A 19,891-nucleotide genomic window follows, 5' to 3' on the forward strand; every position below is an offset into this window, starting at 1 on the left:
AAATGTAGGAGTAGATACAAGTATGTTGGGGGGGAAAGAGCATATATAAAAACACAAACTTGCTTGAAAGATTTGGAGTCTAAATTTCAGGATATCGAGTCTGCTCCCGCCATTCAATCATGGCTGATGTTTTTTTCATCCCCATTCTGCCTTTTCCCCATAACTCCTGATCCCCTTATTAATCAAGAACCTATCTATCTCTGTCTTAAAGACACCAAATGACTAAATTGACCAAATGAGAGTGAGATCTGGATGGTTCTGGCTTTGGGAAATATGTGAAAGAGTGCAGAAAAGACTGATCCCAGGGATGATGAGCTTCAGATATTTAGAACATAGAAAAGCTACAGCACAAACAGGCCCTTCGGCCCACAAGTTGCGCCGAACATGTCCCTACCTACTAGGCTTACCTATAACCCTCTATCTTACTAACTTCCATGAACTTATCCAAAAGTCTCTTAAAAGACCCTATCGAATCTGCCTCCACCACCACTACTGGCAGCTGATTCCACGCACCCACCACCCTCCAATTTATTGGAACTGTTTCCGTGGAGAAGAGAAGGTTGAGAGGTATTCAAAATCATGAGATCTGGATCCAATGAGATAGGAAAAAACTGTTCATATTGGTGAAAGAAATTGAGAACAAAAGGTAATTTGCAAAAGAGGCAACGGTGGCATGAAGACAAATTTTTTCACTCAGCGAATGGTTAGGGCAGCACAGTGGTTAGCATTGCTGTCTCACAACACCAGGAGCCCGGATTTGATTGCAGCCTTGGGTAATTGTGTGGAGTTTACACATTCTCCCTGTGTCTGTAGGTTTCCACCGGATGCTCCGGTTTCCTCCCACAGTCCAAAGATGTGCAGGTTAGGTTGCTTGGCAATGCAATATTACCCCTTCGTGTCCCAAGATGGTTAAGGGGATTAGTGGGGTAAATGGTTGTGGTTACGGGGATACGGTAGGGTGCCTGGTTAAAATGCTCTGTCGAAGAGTCAGTGCAGGTTCAGAGGGTGAATGGCCTCCGTCCGTACTGTAGGGATTCTATGATTGGAAATGCACTGTCTGAGTAACATTCAATCTGAAGTAGAATCTGTATATAAATGATTTGAAGCAAAATGTAGCTGGTGTGATTAGTAAGTTTGCAGATGACACAAAAATTGGAGTTGTGGATAATGAGGATTGTCAGGACAAAAGCAAGATGTGAAGGGCAAGGCTGGCAGAAGTAGGGAACTGTGGATGACTCGGGATATTGAGACCCTGGTCAAGAAGGAGGAGGCACATGACATACATAGGCAGCTGGGATCAAGTGAATCCCTTGAAGAATATAGAGGGTGTAGGAGCAGAGTTAAGAGAGAAATCAGGAGGACACAAAGGGGATACGTGATTGTTTTGGCAGCTAAGGCAAAGGAGAATCCGAAGAGCTTCTACATAAAGGGCAAAAGAGTAACAAGGGAGAGAGGAGGGCTTCTTAAGGATCAACAAGGTCATCTATTTGCAGATCCACTAGAGATGGATGAAATCCTAAATGAATATTTTTCATCAGTATTCACTGTTGAGAAAAGTATGGATGTTAGGGAACTTGGGGAAATAAATATTGATGTCTTGAGGAGTACTGAGAAGGAGATGCTGGAAGTCTTAAAGCATATCAAGGTAGATAAATCCCTGGGACCTGATGAAGTGTACCTCAGGACATCGTGGGAGGTTAGGGAGGAAATTGCAGGTCCCTTAGCAGAGATACTTGAATCATCGATAGTCACAGATGAGGTGCCTGAAGATTGGAGGGTGACAAATGTTGTGCCTTTGTTTAAAAAACAGGGAAATGCCTGGGAACTTGCCTCACATCTGTGGTGGGTAAGTTGTTGGAAGGTATTTTGAGAGACAGGATCTACAGGCATTTAGAAAGGCAAGGACTGATTAGGGACAGTCAGCATGGCTTTGTGAGTTTTTTGAAGGGGTAACCAAGAAGGTAGATGAGGGCAGTGCAGTTGATGTTGTCTACGTGGACTTTAGCAAAGCCTTTGACAAGGTACCGTATGGTAGGTTGTTGCACAAGATTCAATCTCATGGGATCCAGGGTGGAGGTAGCTAAATGGATACAAAATTGGCTTGATGACAGAAGCTAGAGGGTGGTTGTAGAGGGTTGTTTTTCAAACTGGAGGCCAGTGACCAGCCTCGGGTATCGGTGCTGGGTCCACCGTTATTTGTCATTGATAATGATTTGGCTGAGAATATAGGAGGCATAGTTAGTAAGTTTGTAGATGACACCAAGATTGGTGGCATAGCGAACAGTGAAGAAAGTTATCTCCGATTGCAATGGGATCTTGATCAATTGGGCAAGTGGGTTGATGAATGGCAGATGGAGTTTAATTTAGATAAATGCGAGGTGATGCATTTTGGTAGATTGAACCAGGGCAGGACTTAGTTAATGGGAGGGCATTGGGGAGTGTTACCGAACAAAGAGATCTAGGGGTACATGTTCATAGCTCCTTGAAAGTAGAGTCACAGGTGGACAGAGTGGTGAAGAAGGCATTCAGCATGCTTGGTTTCATTGGTCAGAACTTTGAATACAGGAGTTGGGACGTCTTGTTGAAGTTGTACAAGACACTGGTAAGGCCACACTTGGAATACTGTGTACAGTTCTGGTCACCCGATTAGAACATAGAACAGTACAGCAGAGAACAGGCCCTTTGGCCCACGATGTTGTGCCGAGCTTTGTCTGAAACCCAAATCAAGCTATTTCCTCCCTAGCATCCCGAAGTACTCCATGTGCCTATCCAATAGCTTCTTAAATGTTCCTAAAGTTTCTGACTCCACTATCCCTGCAGGCAGTCCATTCCACACCCCAACCACTGAGTAAAAAACCTACCTCGGACATCCTTCCTATATCTCCCACCATGAACCCTATAGTTATGCCCCCCGAGTTACCACTCCATTCACCCGAGGAAATAGTCTTTGAACGTTCACTCTATCTATCCCCCTCATCATCTTATAAACCTCTATCAAGTAGGTCTTATGAGGAAAGGTTGAGGGAACTTGGGCTTTTCTCTTTGGAGCGGAGGAGGTTGAGAGGAGACTTGATAGAGGTTTATAAGATGATGAGGGGGATAGATAGAGTGAACGTTCAAAGACTATTTCCTCGGGTGAATGGAGTGGTAACTGGGGGGGGGCATAACTATAGGGTTCATGGTGGGAGATATAGGAAGGATGTCCGAGGTAGGTTTTTTACTCGGAGAGTGGTTGGGGTGTGGAATGGACAAAGATCAGTGCTCTCCCACAACCAAATCCAACACTTGGCCCGGTTCATTTCCCATTACCAAATCCAATGTGGCCCCACCTCTTGTCGGCTTATCCACATATTGTGTCAGGAACCCCTCCTGCGCACACTGCACAAAAACTGCCCCATCCGAACTATTCGACCTATAAAGGCTCCGAAAGCTTATGGTATTTGCTACCAAATAAACCTGTTGGACTTTAACCTGGTGTTGTGAGACTTCTTACTGTGTTCACCCCAGTCCAACGCTGGCATCTCCACATTCTGTTAGATAGCCAGTTACCTATCCAATCGGCCAAACTTCCCTCTATCCCACACATCCTTACTTGCTTCATAAGCCGACCATGGGGGACTTTATCAAACGCCTTACTAAAATCCATGTATATGACATCAACTGCACTACCTTCATCTACACACTTAGTTACCTCCTCAAAAAATTCTATCAAATTTGTGAGGCAAGACTTGCCCTTCACAAATCCGTGCTGACTATCCCGGATTAAGCTGCATCTTTCTAAATGGTCGTAAATCCTATCCCTGAGGACCTTTTCCATCAACTTACCGACCACCGAAGTAAGACTAACCGGCCTATAATTACCAGGGTCATTTCTATTCCCTTTCTTAAAAGAGGAACCACATTCGCCACTCTCCAGTCCTCTGGCACCACCCCCGTGGACAGTGAGGATGCAAAGATCAATGCCAAAGGCTCTGCTATCTCATCCCTTGCCTCCCAAAGACTCCTAGGATATATTTCATCAGGCCCAGGGGACTTATCAACTTTCAGTTTATTCAAAATTGTTAGTACATCTTCCCTCCGAACATCTATTTCCTCCAGCCTATCAGCCTGTGACACCTTCTCTTCCTCAAAAACCTGGCCCCTCTCCTTGGTGAACACCGAAGAAAAGTATTCATTCATCACCTCTCCTATCTCTTCTGACTCCATGCACAAATTCCCACTGTCGTCCTTGACCGGCCCCAACCTCACCCTGGTCATTCTTTTATTCCTCACATAAGAGTAAAAAGCCTTGGGGTTTTCCTTGATCCGACCTGCCAAGGACTTCTCATGCCCCCTCCTAGCTCTCCTAAGCCCCTTTTTCAGCTCATTTCTTGCTAACTTGTAACCCTTCATCGAGCCAACTGAACCTTGTTTTCTCAACCTTACATACGCTTCCTTCTTCCTCTTGACAAGACATTCCACCACTTTTGTGAACCATGGTTCCCTCACTCGGCCATTTCCTCTCTGCCTAGCAGGGACATACCTATCAAGGACATGCAGTATTTGTTCCTTGAAAAAGTTCCACTTTTCATTAGTGCCTTTCCCTGACAATTTTTGTTCCCATCCTATGCTTCCTAATTCCCGCCTGATTGCATCATAATTACCTCTCCCCCAATTGTAAACTATGCCCTGCCACATGGCCCTCTCCCTCTCCATTGCAATAACAAAAGACACCGAATTGTGGTCACTATCTCCAAAGTGCTCTCCCACAACCAAATCCAACACTTGGCCCGGTTCATTTCCCATTACCAAATCCAATGTGGCCCCACCTCTTGTCGGCTTATCCACATATTGTGTCAGGAACCTCTCCTGCACACACTGCACAAAAACTGCCCCATCCGAACTATTCGACCTATAAAGGCTCCAATCAATATTTGGAAGGTTAAAGTCCCCCATGACAGCTACCCTGTGACCTCCACACCTATCCATAATCTGCTTAGCAATTTCTTGCTCCACATCTCTATTACTATTTGGGGGCCTATAGTAAACTCCTAACAACGTGACCGCTCCTTTCCTATTCCTAACCTCAGCCCATATTACCTCTGTAGGCAGATCCCCTTCGAAATGCCTTTCTGCAGCCGTTACACTCTCCTTGATTAACAGTGCCACTCCTCCACCTCTTTTACCAGCTACCCTACACTTACTGAAACATCTATACCCCGGAACTTCCAACAACCATTCCTGTCCTTGTTCTACCCATGTCTCCGTAATGGCCACAACATTGTAGTCCCAAGTGCCAATCCACGCCCCAAGATCACCTACCTTATTTCGGGTGCTCCTTGCATTGAAGTAGACACACTTCAACCCACCTTCTTGTCTGCTGGTACCCACCTTTGACCATGATACCCTTCCCAGTACCTCATTACACTCACTGACCTCCGGACTACAACTCCTTTTTCCATCCCCCCTGACAAATTAGTTTAAACCCCCCCGAAGAGCTGTAGCAAATTTCCCTCCCAGGATATTGGTGCCCCTCTGGTTCAGGTGGTCCTGTTGGTACAGGTCCCACCTTCCCCAGAAAGTGTTCCAATTATCCACATAGCTGAAACCCTCCCTCCTACACCAACCCTGCATCCATGTGTTTAACTGCACTCTCTCCCTGTTCCTCAACTCGCTATCTCGTGGCACCGGCAACATACCAGAGATGACAACCTGTTTTGTCCTGGCTCTCAGCTTCCACCCTAGCTCCCTGAATTCCTGTTTTAAATCCCCGTCCCCTCTCTTACCTATGTCTTTGGTGCCGACGTGCACCATGACTTGTGACTGTTCCCCCTCCCCCTTTAGAATCCTGAAGACACGGTCGGAGATGTCACGGACCCTGGCATCCGGGAGGCAACATACCATCTGTGAGTCTCTCTTGTTGCCACAGAACCTCCTATCTATCCCTCTAACAAACGAGTCCCCAATAACTATAGCTCTACCGCTCTCCCCATTTCCCTTCTGAGCCACAGGGACGGACTCAGCACTGGCGATCTGGTCACTGCGGCTTACCACTGGTAGGTCGCCCCCCTCACCTGTATCCGAAGTGGAATACTTGTTGCTGAGGGGAATGACCACAGGGGATCCCCGCACCAACTGCTTCCTTCCAGCCCCTCTCACCGTCACCCATCTATTTTCATTCCCTGGAGCAACTATATCCCTGAAGCTTGTGGAAGCTTGGGGTTAGAACAAACAAAGTTGTTATCTCTGGTTTGTTACCCGTGCCACGTGATAGTGAGGAGAGGAATAGGGAGAGAGAGCAGTTGAACACGTGGTTACAGGGATGGTGCAGGAGGGAGGAATTCAGATACCTGGACAATTGGGGATCTTTCTGGGGTAGGTGGGACCTCTACAAACAGGATGGTCTGCACTTGAACCAGAGGGGTACCAATATCTTGGGGGGGAAATTTGCTAATGCTCTTCGGGAGGGTTTAAACTAATTCAGCAGGGGGGTGGGTACCTGAATTGTAGCTCCGGTGTACAGGAGGTTGAGAGTAGTGAGGTCATGGATGAGGTTTCAGAGTCGCAGGAGTGTACTGGCAGGCAGGAAGGCGGTTTGAAGTGTGTATACTTCAACGCCAGGAGCATCCGGAATAAGGTGGGTGAGTTTGCAGCATGGGTTGGTACCTGGGATTTCGATGTTGTGGCCATCTCGGAGACATGGACAGAGCAGGGACAGGAATGGTTGTTGCAGGTTCCGGGGTTTAGATGTTTCAGTAAGTGCAGGGAAGGTGGTAAAAGAGGGGGAGGTGTGGCATTGTTAGTCAAGGACAGTATTACGGTGGCAGAAAGGACTTTTGATGAGGACTCGTCTACTGAGGTAGTTTGGGCTGAGGTTAGAAACAGGAAAGGAGAGGTCACCCTGTTGGGAGTTTTTTATAGACCTCCGAAAAGTTCCAGAGATGTAGAGGAAAAGATTGCAAAGATGATTCTGGATAGGAGTGAAAGTAACAGGGTAGTTGTTATGGGGGACTTTAACTTTACAAATATTGACTGGAAAAGCTATAGTCCGAGTACTTTAGAGGGGTCAGTTTTTGTCCAGTTTGTGCAGGAAGGCTTCCTGACGCAGTATGTAGATAGATCAACAAGAGGCGAGGCCACATTGGATTTGGTACTGGGTAATGAACCAGGCCAGGTGTTAGATTTGGAGGTAGGTGAGCACTTTGGTGACAGTGACCACAATTCGATTACGTTTACTTTAGCAATGGAAAAGGATAGGTATATACCAAAGGGCAAGAGTTATAGCTGGGGGAAAGGAAATTATGATGCGATTAGGCGAGATTTAAGGCGGCACGGTAGCACAGTGGTTAGCACTGCTGCTTCACAGCTCCAGGGTCCCGGGTTCGATTCCCGGCTTGGGTCACTGTCTGTGTGGAGTTTGCACATTCTCCTCGTGTCTGCGTGGGTTTCCTCCGGGTGTTCCGGTTTCCTCCCACAGTCCAAGGATGTGCGGGTTAGGTTGATTGGCCAGGTTAAAAATTGCCCCTTCGAGTCCTGGGATGCGTAGGTTAGAGGGATTAGCGGGTAAATATGTGGGGTGGGATTGTGGTCGGTGCAGACTCGATGGGCCGAATGGCCTCCTTCTGTAGGGTTTCTATTCTATTCTATTCTATTTAGCTGGCATAGGTTGGGGAAGGAAACTGCAGGGGATGGGCACAATTGTAATGTGGAACTTGTTCAAGGAACAGCTACTACGCGTCCTTGATAAATATGTACCTGTCAGGCAGGAAGGAAGCAGACGTGTGAGGGAACCGTGGTTTACTGAGGAGGTTGAATCTCTTCTGAAGAGGAAGAAGGAGACTTATGTTAACATGAGACGTGAAGGCTCAGTTAGGGCGCTTGAGAGTTACAAGTTAGCCAGGAAGGACCTAAAGAAAGAGTTAAGAAGAGCCAGGAGGGGACATGAGAAGTCTTTGGCGGGTAGGATCAAGGAAAACCCTAAAGCTTTCTATAGGTATGTCAGGAGTAAAAGAATGACTAGGGTAAGATTAGGGCCAGTCAAGGACAGGAGTGGGAAGTTGTGCGTGGAGTCTGAAGAGATAGGAGAGGCACTAAATGAATATTTTTCGTCGGTATTCACACTGGAGAGGGACAGTGTTGTTGAGGGGAGTACTGAGATGCAGGCTGTTGGACTGGATGGTATTGATGTTCATAAGGAGGAGGTGTTAGCAATTCTGGAAAGGGTAAAAATAGATAAGTCCCCTGGGCCGGATGGGGTTTATCCTAGGATTCTCTGGGAGGCTAGAGAGGAGATTGCAGAGCCTTTGGCTTTGATCTTTGTGTCGTCATTGTCTACTGGAACAGTGCCAGAAGACTGGAGGATAGCAAATGTTGTCCCCTTGTTCAAGAAGGGGAGTAGGGACAACCCTGGTAATTATAGACCGGTGAGCCTTGCTTCTGTTGTGGGCAAAGTATTGGAAAGGATTATAAGAGATAGGATTTATAATCACCTGGAAAGGAATAATTTGATTAGGGATAGTCAGCACGGTTTTGTGAAGGGTAGGTCGTGCCTCACAAACCTTATTGAGTTCTTTGAGAAGGTGACCAAAGAGGTGGATGAGGGTAAAGCGGTTGATGTCGTGTATATGGATTTCAGGAAAGCGTTTGATAAGGTTCCCCATGGTAAGCTTTTGCAGAAAATAGGGACAGATGGGATTGAGGGTGATTTTGTGGTTTGGATCAGGAATTGCCTAGCTGTAAGAAAACAAAGGGTGGTGGTTGATGGGAAATATTCATCCTGGAGTTCAGTTACTAGTGGTGTACCGCAAGGATCTGTTTTGGGGCCACTGCTGTTTGTCATTTTTATTAATGACTTGGATGAGGGCGTGGAAGGATGGATTAGTAAATTTGCAGATGACACTAAAGTCGGTGGAGTTGTAGACAGTGTGGAGGGAAGTGGCAGGTTACAGAGGGACATAGATAAGCTGCAGAGCTGGGCTGAGAGGTGGCAAATGGAGTTTAATGCGGAAAAGTGTGAGGTGATTCACCTTGGAAGGAGTAACAGGAATACAGAGTACTGGGCTAATGGTAAGATACTTGGTAGTGTGGATGAACAGAGGGATCTGGGTGTCCACGTGCATAGATCCCTGAAAGTTGGCACCCAGGTTGATAGGGTTGTTAAGAAGGCGTACGGTGTGTTAGCTTTTATTGGTAGAGGGATTGAGTTTCGGAGCCAGGAGGTCATGCTGCAACTGTACAAAACTCTGGTGCAGCCGCATTTGGAGTATTGCATACAGTTCTGGTCGCCGTATTATAGGAAAGATGTGGAAGTGTTGGAAAGGGTGCAGAGGAGATTTACCAGGATGTTGCCTGGTATGGTGGGAAAATCGTATGAGGAAAGGCTGAGGGGCTTGAGGTTGTTTTCGTTAGAGAGAAGGTGGTTACGAGATGACTTAATAGAGGCATACAAGATGATCAGAGGATTAGATAGGGTGGATAGTGAGAGCCTTTTTCCTCGGATGGTGTTGGCTCGCACGAGGGGACATCGCTTTAAATTGAGGGTGAGAGATATAAGACAGATGTTAGAGGTAGGTTCTTTACTCAGAGAGTAGTAAGGGCGTGGAATGCCCTGCCTGCAGCAGTGGTGGACTCGTCAACGTTGAGCGTTCAAGTGGTTATTGGATAAACATATGGATGATATTGGAATAGTGTAGATTTAGAGGGGCTTTAGATTGGTACCACTGGTCGGCGCAACATCGAGGGCCGAAGGGCCTGTACTACGCTGTAATGTTCTATGTTGTGTTTATGGCCCTCTCTGCCTCCCTGATGACCCTCAGCTCATCCAACTCCAGCTCCAGCTCCCTAACGTGGTCTTGGAGGAGCTGCAGATGGGTGCACCTCCCACAGGTGTAATCAGCAGGGACACTGACGGTGTCCCTCACCTCAAACATTCTGCAGGAGGTACATTGCACTGCCTTCACTTCCATCCCCTCCATATAACTTACTGCTACAAAGAAAAAGAATTGCTCCAATGGAACACTGAACCCTTTTCCCCCTTCCTCAGAGTGCACTAGGAAAGAAGTTTAAAAAGCAGGAACACAGCGGTGACAGTTTTATAGAAAGGATATTATTAAACTAGAAAGAGTGCAGAAAGGATGTACTAGGATGCTACTGGGACTTGGTTTGAGTTATAAGGAGAGGCTGGATAGACTGGGACTTTTTTCTCTGGAGCGTAGAGGGCTGAGGTGTGATCTTATAGAGGTCTATAAAATAATGAGGGGCTAGATTATCAGCTAGATAATCAATATATTTTCCCAAAGGTATGGGAGACTAAAACTATAGGCATAGGTTTAAGGGGAGAGATACAAAAGTGTCCAGAGGGGCAATTTTTTCACACAGGTGGTGGTGAGTGTCTGGAACAAGTTGCCAGAGGTGGTGGTAGAGGTGGGTACAATTTTGTCTTTTGAAAAGCATTTAGACAGTTGCATGGGTAAGATGGGTATAGAGGGATATGGGCCAAATGCGGGCAATTGGGACTAAGGGTTTTTTTTTAAAAAAGGCAGCATGGACAAGTTGGGCCGAAGGGCCTGTTTCCATGCTGTTCACCTCTATGATTCTATATAGACCAGTTGGAGACTTGGGCGGAGAAATGGCAGATGGAGTTTAAGCTGGACAAGTGTGAGATAATTCATTTTGGAAGGTCCAATGCATGTAGGAATTATACAGTAAATGGCAGAACCCTTAGCAGTATTGACAGGCAGAGAGATCTGGGCGTACATGTCCACTGATTGCTGAAATTGGCAGCACAGGTGGATAAGATAGTTAAGAAGGCATACGACATGCTTGCCTTCATCGGTTGGGGCATTGAGTATAAAAATTGGCAGGTCATGCTGCAGCTGTACAGCTGTTGGGCCTCATTTAGAATATTGTGGACAATTCTGGTTGCCACACTACCAGAAGGATGTAGATGCTTTGGAGAAGATACAGAAGAGGACCAGGATGTTGCCTGGTCTGGAGGGTATTATCTATGAGGAGAGGTTGGATAAACTCATAACAATGGAGGTTGAGAGGTGACCTGACAGATTTACAAGATAGAGTGGCATGGATAGTCAGATGTTCTTTCCCAGGGTAGAAAAGTCAAGTGCTAGGGACATAGGTTTAGGGTGCATGGGGAAAAGTTTAGAGGTGAGGCAAGTTTTTTTACACACAGGGTGGTGAATGTCTGGAATGCATTGCCCGGGGGTGGGAGCAAGTCCAATAGCAGCATTTAAGAGGCAACTAGATGAATACATGAATAGGATGGGAATGGAAAGATACAGACTCCATAAGTGCATATGGTTTTAGTTTCGGCAGACATGATTGGTGCAGGCTTGGAGGGCCGAAGGGCCTGTTCCTGTACTGTACTGTTCTTTGTTCTTTGCATGACTCTGGGGAGAAATCGCGAATGGTACGAGGTAATTGCTGCTCACACATGGCCTCCTGTGCTGTAATGATTCTGTGATTTTGCTGCAGATTTGCTTCACTATTTGTCTCTTTGGAGGCTGAAGGAATATCCACAGGAGCGTGATTTTAATTTTTCAATTTTACATAGCCAGCCTCCAAGGAAAGTTTAATAGGCTGCTTGTTTACCTTGGTACTCTGATTATCTTGACTAGTTTAATCTCTTATTTGAACCAAGCAAAAGAAATGTAATTGTTTTTTTTCTTGCACAGGATTGGTCTTGATTTAATAAATGGAAAACCAAGGGACAACAAACAAGCTGGTGTATTTGAGCCAACAATGGTCAAAACAAAGAGTCTGAAATTTTCAACAGAAGCTGCAATTACAATCCTTCGCATTGATGATCTAATCAAACTTTATCCTGAAGATAAACAAGATAAAGGAAAGAGTTACCATGATGCAGTTCAAAGTGGAGAGCTTGATGGTTGAAGAGTGAATTTTAAAAGTTATAGTGAGAGTCACTGTTTCAGATTGTAATTTGTATTTTGTTACAGACTGCAAAATACAAAGTAAAATCTCTCACTTTCTGCTTTCATTTTTTGTTTTAGTGGCAGCAGTGAATATTTAAGTGTTTCTGGTATCTGCAGATTGCACTCCGTTTAATAAAAATTAGATCTGTGCAAAAACCCAACCCAATTCTTTTATAATTCCTTATGTGAGTTGTGGAAGAGCATCACTTTTTTGAAGGAGCTGTTAGAAACTATCATAGTATATGCTACCTTTATGTTTTTTCTTGCACAGGATTGACATTGATATCTTAAATAAAATCTGTCAAACTGGGTTTCTCTTTTTATTCATGCTTCGTCTGGTTCTAACAGTAGAATTTTTGACTGCCTTCTGTAATGTATCACTGGGTTCACTGGAACATTTTGACATAGAATCATCATCATCCTACATTGCAGAAGGAGGCCATTCAGTCCATTGAGTCTGCACTGACCACAATCCCAGACATCCCCATAACCTCATGCATTTACCCTAGCTAGTCCCCCTGACTCTAAGGGGCAATTTGGCATAGCCAATCCACCTGACCTGCACATCTTTTGACATATTTCATAAATGGATAGTGCAATTTGAATAGCACTTTGATCTCCTCTTGCTTTGATTCATTTTGGCTGGTCTGAGTCCTCATCCCCAGCCACTGAAATGGGTTAAAACAAAGTAGGAGTTGGATCAAATAAGCTATTCTGAACTTGCTGTTACTTGTACTGAACGAATTGCTGTCCATGATCTCTTGGGTTGAGACAGCTGAAAATATTTAGAAAAAGACAATAGTAAGAGATATGCATCAGAAATTAGGCTGCATATTTAGGGCTGGTTTACATTATGATCCTGAACTTCACAAAGGCGGTTCCTGCTGTCAACCTTGCATTGCACCTGGCATGTGATTCTCCTTTAAGAACAAGAATTTGATCCAGGGGTAATTGGAAATAAGGAAATAGCAGATTTTCTAAATGGCTACTTTGTGTTGAACTTCGTAGCAGAGGATGGGGATAAAGTATCAGGCACTCAAGGAAAACTAAATCATGGAGAAAAGCTGAGATTAGTACAAGTGTGGGAAATTAACCCCCTTTAATAAGAAAACTGCCAAAATATCTCCCATTATTTAAGAAGGTTAGGAGACACAAAACAAGAGATGGTGGACAGGTTAAGATCAGTTGTGGGATTTAAATCTATAGGGAGTGAGGGGGTTGTGGTATAGAGTGACCGAGTGGACAAATGAGCTATCGGAGAAAGTCCGGATTTGTAGTGGACAAGTCCTAGCACTGAATTTTCTGAGAAGGTGTGGGGAGATGAGGAATTGACATGATCCCATATACAAAAAAAGTTCAATAAAAAATGAGCACTCTTGGAATTATAGGCATTCTATTGGCTTGGATATGAAACCTGTTGGTAGGTAGATGGGAGGAGTAACAAGTATGGTCAAATTGGCAGGGTACGTGTAGTTGTGTCCCCTCTTTCCGCCCCCCCCCCCCCCCCCCCCCCCAGGCAACTGCACTGATAATGCAGTGGTTTTACTCAAATAATTTGAAGGGATGGTGAGAAAGTGGTGAATATTTTCTAAATAATAGATAGATACCCTACAGTGCAGAAAGAGGCCCTTCGGCCCATCGAGTCTGCACTGACCACAATCCCACCCAGGCCCTATCCCCATATCCCACCCACTAATCCCTCTAACCTAGACATCTCAGGACTCGAAGGGGCAATTTTAGCATAGCCAATCAACCTAACCTGCACATCTTTGGAATGAGAAGCTAGGAACTGGATGAATTGAATCTGGAGATTCAGAAATCACACAGCTGGTGGGTACAAAAATAAACTATGGCATATTACCTTTAAAGCAGAAATTGAGTCAATAGTGCTCTAATGAAACCCCATCTGGAATATTGAACTTGGCATTGCATCTCAGCCAGGTACCATCCCTATCATTTTTGAAACAAGATCTTTAAAAACAAGGATAACAAAAAAGAATCAAGCTTTTAAAAATTGATCTGGTATTAAAATGATGAATTGCTACCTTTACAAGTAAAATAGAGATTCTGATATTTGGTTTTAAAATATAATTGATGGCATCCCTAACAGATGAGTTTACAAAAGCGATTGTGTCAGGAAATGCTTTACAAAATCCTACTTGATAGTCCCACCACTACGAATAGCCTTGAGACAAAACATCCCGAGGCCTTGTTCATCATGGCCTGGGACTTCAATCAGACCAAGCTCAAGAGCATACTACCAAGTTACCGCCAACACGTCTCCTGTTCAACCAGAGGCCCAAACATCCTAGAACACTGCTACACAAATATCAAACATGCTGACCGCTTTATCGCCCGCCCACACTTTGGCAAATCAGACCACAAGGCTGTGTTCCTGCTCCCGGCTTACAAACAAAAACTGAAGCGGGAGAATCCATCAAAGAAAGTCATGCAATATTGGTCTGAGGAATCGGATGATCTACGGGGCTGCTTGGAGTCAGTGGACTGGTCAGGATTAAAAAACTCTGTGACCAGCCTAAACAGGTACGCCACTACAGTAACTGACTTCGTTAGTAAGTGTATAGAAGACTGCCAAAGAAGCAAATTTGTGTGTTCTCCAACCAGAAACCATGGATGAACAGGGATATCCACTGATTGCTGAAGTCGAGGTCTGAGGTGTTCAAGGCAGGTGACACATACAAGAAAACCAGATACGATCTAAGAAGATCCATCAAAAATACCAAAAGACAGTACCGCACCAAGCTAGAGTCCCAGGCTAGCCACACCGACTCCCACCAATTATGGCAAGGTCTGCAAGACATAACAGGCTACAAGATGAAGGCATGTAAAATCAACGGCTCCAACGCACCCCTCCCTGATGAGCTCAATGCATTCTACGCCCATTTTGAGCAAGAGGTCAGTGAGAGCATACCCTCCACCCTGGATGAATCTGTATCTGGGTCACCATTGCAGATGTCAGAGCAGACTTCTCGAAGGTCAACCCACGAAAAGCGACTGGCCCGGATGGGGTACCCGAACAAGCACTCAGATCCTGCGTGGATCAGCTGGGGTGGGGGGGGGGTATTCACAGACATCTTCAACCTCTCTTTACAACAATCTGAGGTCCCTATCTGCTTCAAGAATACGACCATCGTCCTGGTACCTAAGAAAAACCAAGCAGCGTGCCTTAATGACTATCGGCCAGTGGCTCTGACATCCATCATTATGAAGTGCTTCGAAAGTCATGGCATGAATCAATTCCAGCCTCCCGGACTACCTGGATCCACTACAGTTATCTTACCGCCGCAACAGGTCCACAGCAGATGCCATCTCCCTGGCCCTGCACTCAACCCTGGAACACCTAGATAACAAGGACACCCATGTCAGAATCCTATTTATTGACAGCTCAGCCTTCAACACTATTATTCCCACGAAACACATCTCCAAACTCCATGGCTTGGACTTCAGCACTTCCCTCTGCGACTGGATCCTGAACTTCCTAACTTACAGACCACAATCAGTAAGGATAGGCAACAACACTTCCTCCACGATCATCCTCAACACTGGTGCCCCACAAGGCTGTGTTCTCAGCCCCCTACTATACTTATACACTGATGACTGTGTGGCCAAATTTCCCTCCAATTCGATTTTCAAGTTTGCTGACGACACCACTGATCGTCGGATGGGTCGGATATCAAACAATGATGAGACAAAGTACAGGAATGAGATAGAGAATCTGGTGAACTGGTGCAGCAACAATAATCTCTCCCTCAATGTCAACAAAATGAAGGAGATTGTCATCGACTTCAGGAAGCATAAAGGAGAACATGCTTCTGTCTACTAATGAAAAGTGGAACTTTTTCAAGGAACAAATACTGGATGTCCTTGATAGGTATGTCCCTGTCAGGCAGGGAGGAAATGGCCGAGTGAGGGAACCATGGTTCACGAAAGAGGTGGAATGTCTTGTGAAAAGGAAGATGGAAACTTATGTAGGGATGAGGAAACAAGGTTCAGATGGCTCGATTGAGGGTTACAAGTTAGCAAGGAATGAGCTGAAAAAGGGGCTTAGGAGAGCTAGGAGTGGACACGAGAAGTCCTTGGCGGGTCGGATCAAGGAAAACCCCAAGGCTTTTTACTCTTATGTGAGGAATAAAAGAATGACCAGGGTGAGGTTAGGGCCGGTCAAGGACAGTAGTGGGAACTTGTGTATGGAGTCAGTAGAGATAGGCGAGGTGATGAATGAATACTTTTCTTCAGTGTTCACCAAGGAGAGGGGCCATGTTTTTGAGGAAGAGAAGGTGTTACAGGCTAATAGGCTGGAGGAAATAGATGTTCGGAGGGAGGATGTCCTGGCAGTTTTGAATAAACTGAAGGTCGATAAGTCCCCTGGGCCTGATGAAATGTATCCTAGGATTCTTTGGGAGGCAAGGGATGAGATTGCAGAGCCTTTGGCTTTGGTCTCTCGCTGTCATGGGGATGGTGCCAGAAGACTGGAGAATGGCAAATGTTGTTCCTCTGTTTAAGAAAGGGAATAGAAATGACCCTGGTAATTATAGACCGGTTAGTCTTACTTCGGTGGTTGGTAAATTGATGGAAAAGGTCCTTAGAGATGGGATTTACGACCATTTAGAAAGATGCGGATTAATCCGGGATAGTCAGCACGGATTCGTGAAGGGCAAGTCGTGCCTCACAAATTTGATAGAATTTTTTGAGGAGGTAACGAAGTGTGTTGATGAAGGTAGGGCAGTTGATGTCATATACATGGATTTTAGTAAGGCGTTTGATAAGGTCCCCCATGGTCGGCTTATGATGAAAGTGAGGAGGTGTGGGATAGAGGGAAAGTTGGCCGATTGGATAGGCAACTGGCTGTCTGATTGAAGACAGAGGGTGGTGGTCGATGGAAAATTTTCGTTCGTGGTGGGAGATACAGGAAGGATATCAGAGGTATGCTGCAACTGTACAGGACCTTGGTGAGACCACATTTGGAATATTGTGTGGAGTTCTAGTCACCTCACTATAAGAAGGATGTGGAAGCGCTGGAAAGAGTGCAGAGGAGATTTACCAGGATGCTGCCTGGTTTGGAGGAAACTTGGTGGTTCAGATGGTCTTAAGAAAGTCTCTAATGAACTGAAGCATATAATCTTTAGTGTTCTAATACCCTTTAGATGAAGCCAATCATCTGTTAAATCAAAGCAAAATCTGAAATAAAAACAGACCTGCCTGGTCTTATGAGGAAAGGTTGAGGGAGCTAGGGCTGTTCTCTCTGGAGCGGAGGAGACTGAGGGGAGACTTAATAGAGGTTTATAAAATGATGAAGGGGATAGATAGAGTGAACGTTCAAAGACTATTTCCTCGGGTGGATGGAGCTATTACAAGGGGGCATAACTATAGGGTTCGTGGTGGGAGATACAGGAAGGATATCAGAGGTAGGTTCTTTACGCAGAGAGTGGTTGGGGTGTGGAATGGACTGCCTGCAGTGGTAGTGGAGTCAGACACTTTAGGAACATTTAAGCGGTTATTGGATAGGCACATGGAGCACACCAGGATGATAGGGAGTGGGATAGCTTGATCTTGGTTTCAGATAAAGCGCGGCACAACATCGTGGGCCGAAGGGCCTGTTCTGTACTGTTCTATGTTCTATGTACATCAATGGGGACGAAGTGGAAAGGGTCAAGAGCTTCAAGTTTTAGGTGTCCAGATCATCAACAGCCTGTCCTGGTCCCCCCATGTGGACACTATAGTTAAGAAAGCCCACGAACACCTCTACTTCCACAGAAGACTAAGGAAATCTGGCATGTCAGCTATGACTCTCACCAACCTTTACAGATGCACTATAGAATGCATTCTTTCTGGTTGTATCACAGCTTGGTATGGCTCCTGCTCTGCCCAAGACTGCAAGGAAGTACAAAAGATCGTAAATGTAGCCCAGTCCATCACGCAAACCAGCCTCCCATCCATTGACTCTGTCTACACTTGCTGCTGCCTCAGCAAAGCAGCTAGCATAATTAAGGACCCCACGCACCCCGGACATTCTCTCTTCCACCTTCTTCCGTTGGGAAAAAGATACAAAAGTCTGAGGTCACACACCAACCGACTCAAGAACAGCTTCTTCCCTGCTGCTGTCAGACTTTTGAATGGACTTACCTTGCATTAAGTTGATCTTTCTCTACACCCTAGCTATGACTGTAACATTACATTCTGCACCCTCTAGTTTCCTTCTCTATGAACGGTATGTTTTGTCTGTATAGCCCGCAAGAAACAATACTTTTCACTGTATATTAATACATGCGACAATAATAAATCAAATCAAATCAAATTCAAAGCAGATCTTGCCTCTCACCATAACAATTATTGAATGAAGCAGCTGATAGGAAAAAACTTAAACCATGTATTTCAGCAGCAATCACATGAGGCTAACATGTTCCAGTGAAGCAATATCAGAGAAATTCTATCCTTCCTGAGTCGCACAGGCCAAAACTTGGTGGTTCAGATGGTCTTAAGAAAGTCTCTAATGAACTGAAGCATATAATCTTTAGTGTTCTAATACCCTTTAGATGAAGCCAATCATCTGTTAAATCAAAGCAAAATCTGAAATAAAAACAGAAAAAGTTGGATTAACTGCATCGGAGGAGAGAGAAACAGTTAGTTTCAAGTCTAAAATGATTTCAGAACTGGAGAGGTAGAAATGTGATGGGTTTTTTGCTGTTGAAAACAGGGAGGGGCAGTTGGAGCAAAATAGAAGGTTAAAGGGTGGGGGAGATTAAATGACAAAAATGTCATGAAACACAAGACAAAGGGAGTGGTAATGATAGGATTAAATTCAAAAGGATTGGTCAGAATGAATATCAGAATGAAGGTCAGCAGTATCTAAAAACAAAATGACAATGTATTAATATCTGTCTGAAAACCAAACCATAAGAATTAGGAGCAGAAGTGGACAAATTCAACCCTTTGAGCCTGCTCCGCCATTCAATCAGATAATGGCTGATCTCTCCCTGGTCTCAAATCCACGCTCCCCATATCCCTTTTACCCATTTTTTATTAGAAATCTATCGCCTTGAAATCATTTAATGATTCAGACTCCATTACACTATGGGGCAGCGAGTTCCACAAGTTCACCACTTCTGTGAGAAGTAGTTTCCCCTCATCTCAGTTTTAAATCCACCACCTCTCAATCTATACCTGTGACCTCTTGTTCTAGATTTTCCCATAAGGGGAAACATTTTGTCTATACTCTATCAATCCCTTTTAGAATTTTATATACCTCAATCAGATCCCCTCTCATCCTTCTAAACTCTAGCGAGTATAAACCCAAACTGCTTACTCTCTTCTCATACGTCAACACTTTCATCCCCAAAATCAATCTGTTGAACTTCTATAGCTATGAACAGGGATAAGTCAGGACCTTGTGGAAAGTTACTAAATTGGGGAGGGCAAATTACCACAGAATTGGGCAGGAGCTAGGAAGTGGGAGTTAATTGGGAGCAGTTGATATTGGGCAAGTCCACATTTGACATGTGGGAGTCGTCTAAAAACCTACTGATCAAAGTTTGGGACCGGCATGTTCCAGTAAAGTGGAAGGACAAGGATGGTAAGGGTAGGGACCCTTGGATAATGAGGGAGGTTGTGAATTTAGTTAAAAGGAAAAAAGCTATGCAAGGTTTAGGAAGATAAAATCAGACTGCCCATGAGGAATATAAAGAAAGGAAAGAATTCAAGCAGGGAATTAGAAAAACAAGGAAGGACCTTGACAAAGTAGGGTTAAAGAGAATCCCAAGGCATTTTATACAAACATTAAAAACAAGAACATAACGAGGGAGAGGGTAGGACCACTCAAGGATAAAAGAGAGATTTGTACTTGGAAGCAGAGGTTGTAGGTGAGTTCTTAGATGAGTACTTTGCGTCGATATTCACTAAGGAGAAGGACATGGAGGATAGTGAGATTAGTGTGGAGCATGCTAATA

General features: G+C 44.8%; 1 protein-coding gene across 1 annotated transcript in view; it reads left to right on the top strand.

Moving 5' to 3' along the window:
* Positions 1–12,237, top strand: part of tcp1 (t-complex 1) — an 80,531-nt gene extending 68,294 nt beyond the window's left edge. Inside the window, exon 12 of the mRNA XM_078229986.1 lies at positions 11,670–12,237. Coding sequence (XP_078086112.1) covers positions 11,670–11,886 — 217 coding nt within the window. The 3' untranslated portion in view covers positions 11,887–12,237. The remainder of the gene's footprint in view (positions 1–11,669) is intronic.
* The last annotated feature ends 7,654 nt before the right edge of the window (positions 12,238–19,891 follow it).

The sequence above is a fragment of the Mustelus asterias genome, chromosome 15, assembly GCF_964213995.1.
Source record: "Mustelus asterias chromosome 15, sMusAst1.hap1.1, whole genome shotgun sequence".
In the NCBI taxonomy this organism is placed as follows: Eukaryota; Metazoa; Chordata; class Chondrichthyes; order Carcharhiniformes; family Triakidae; genus Mustelus; species Mustelus asterias.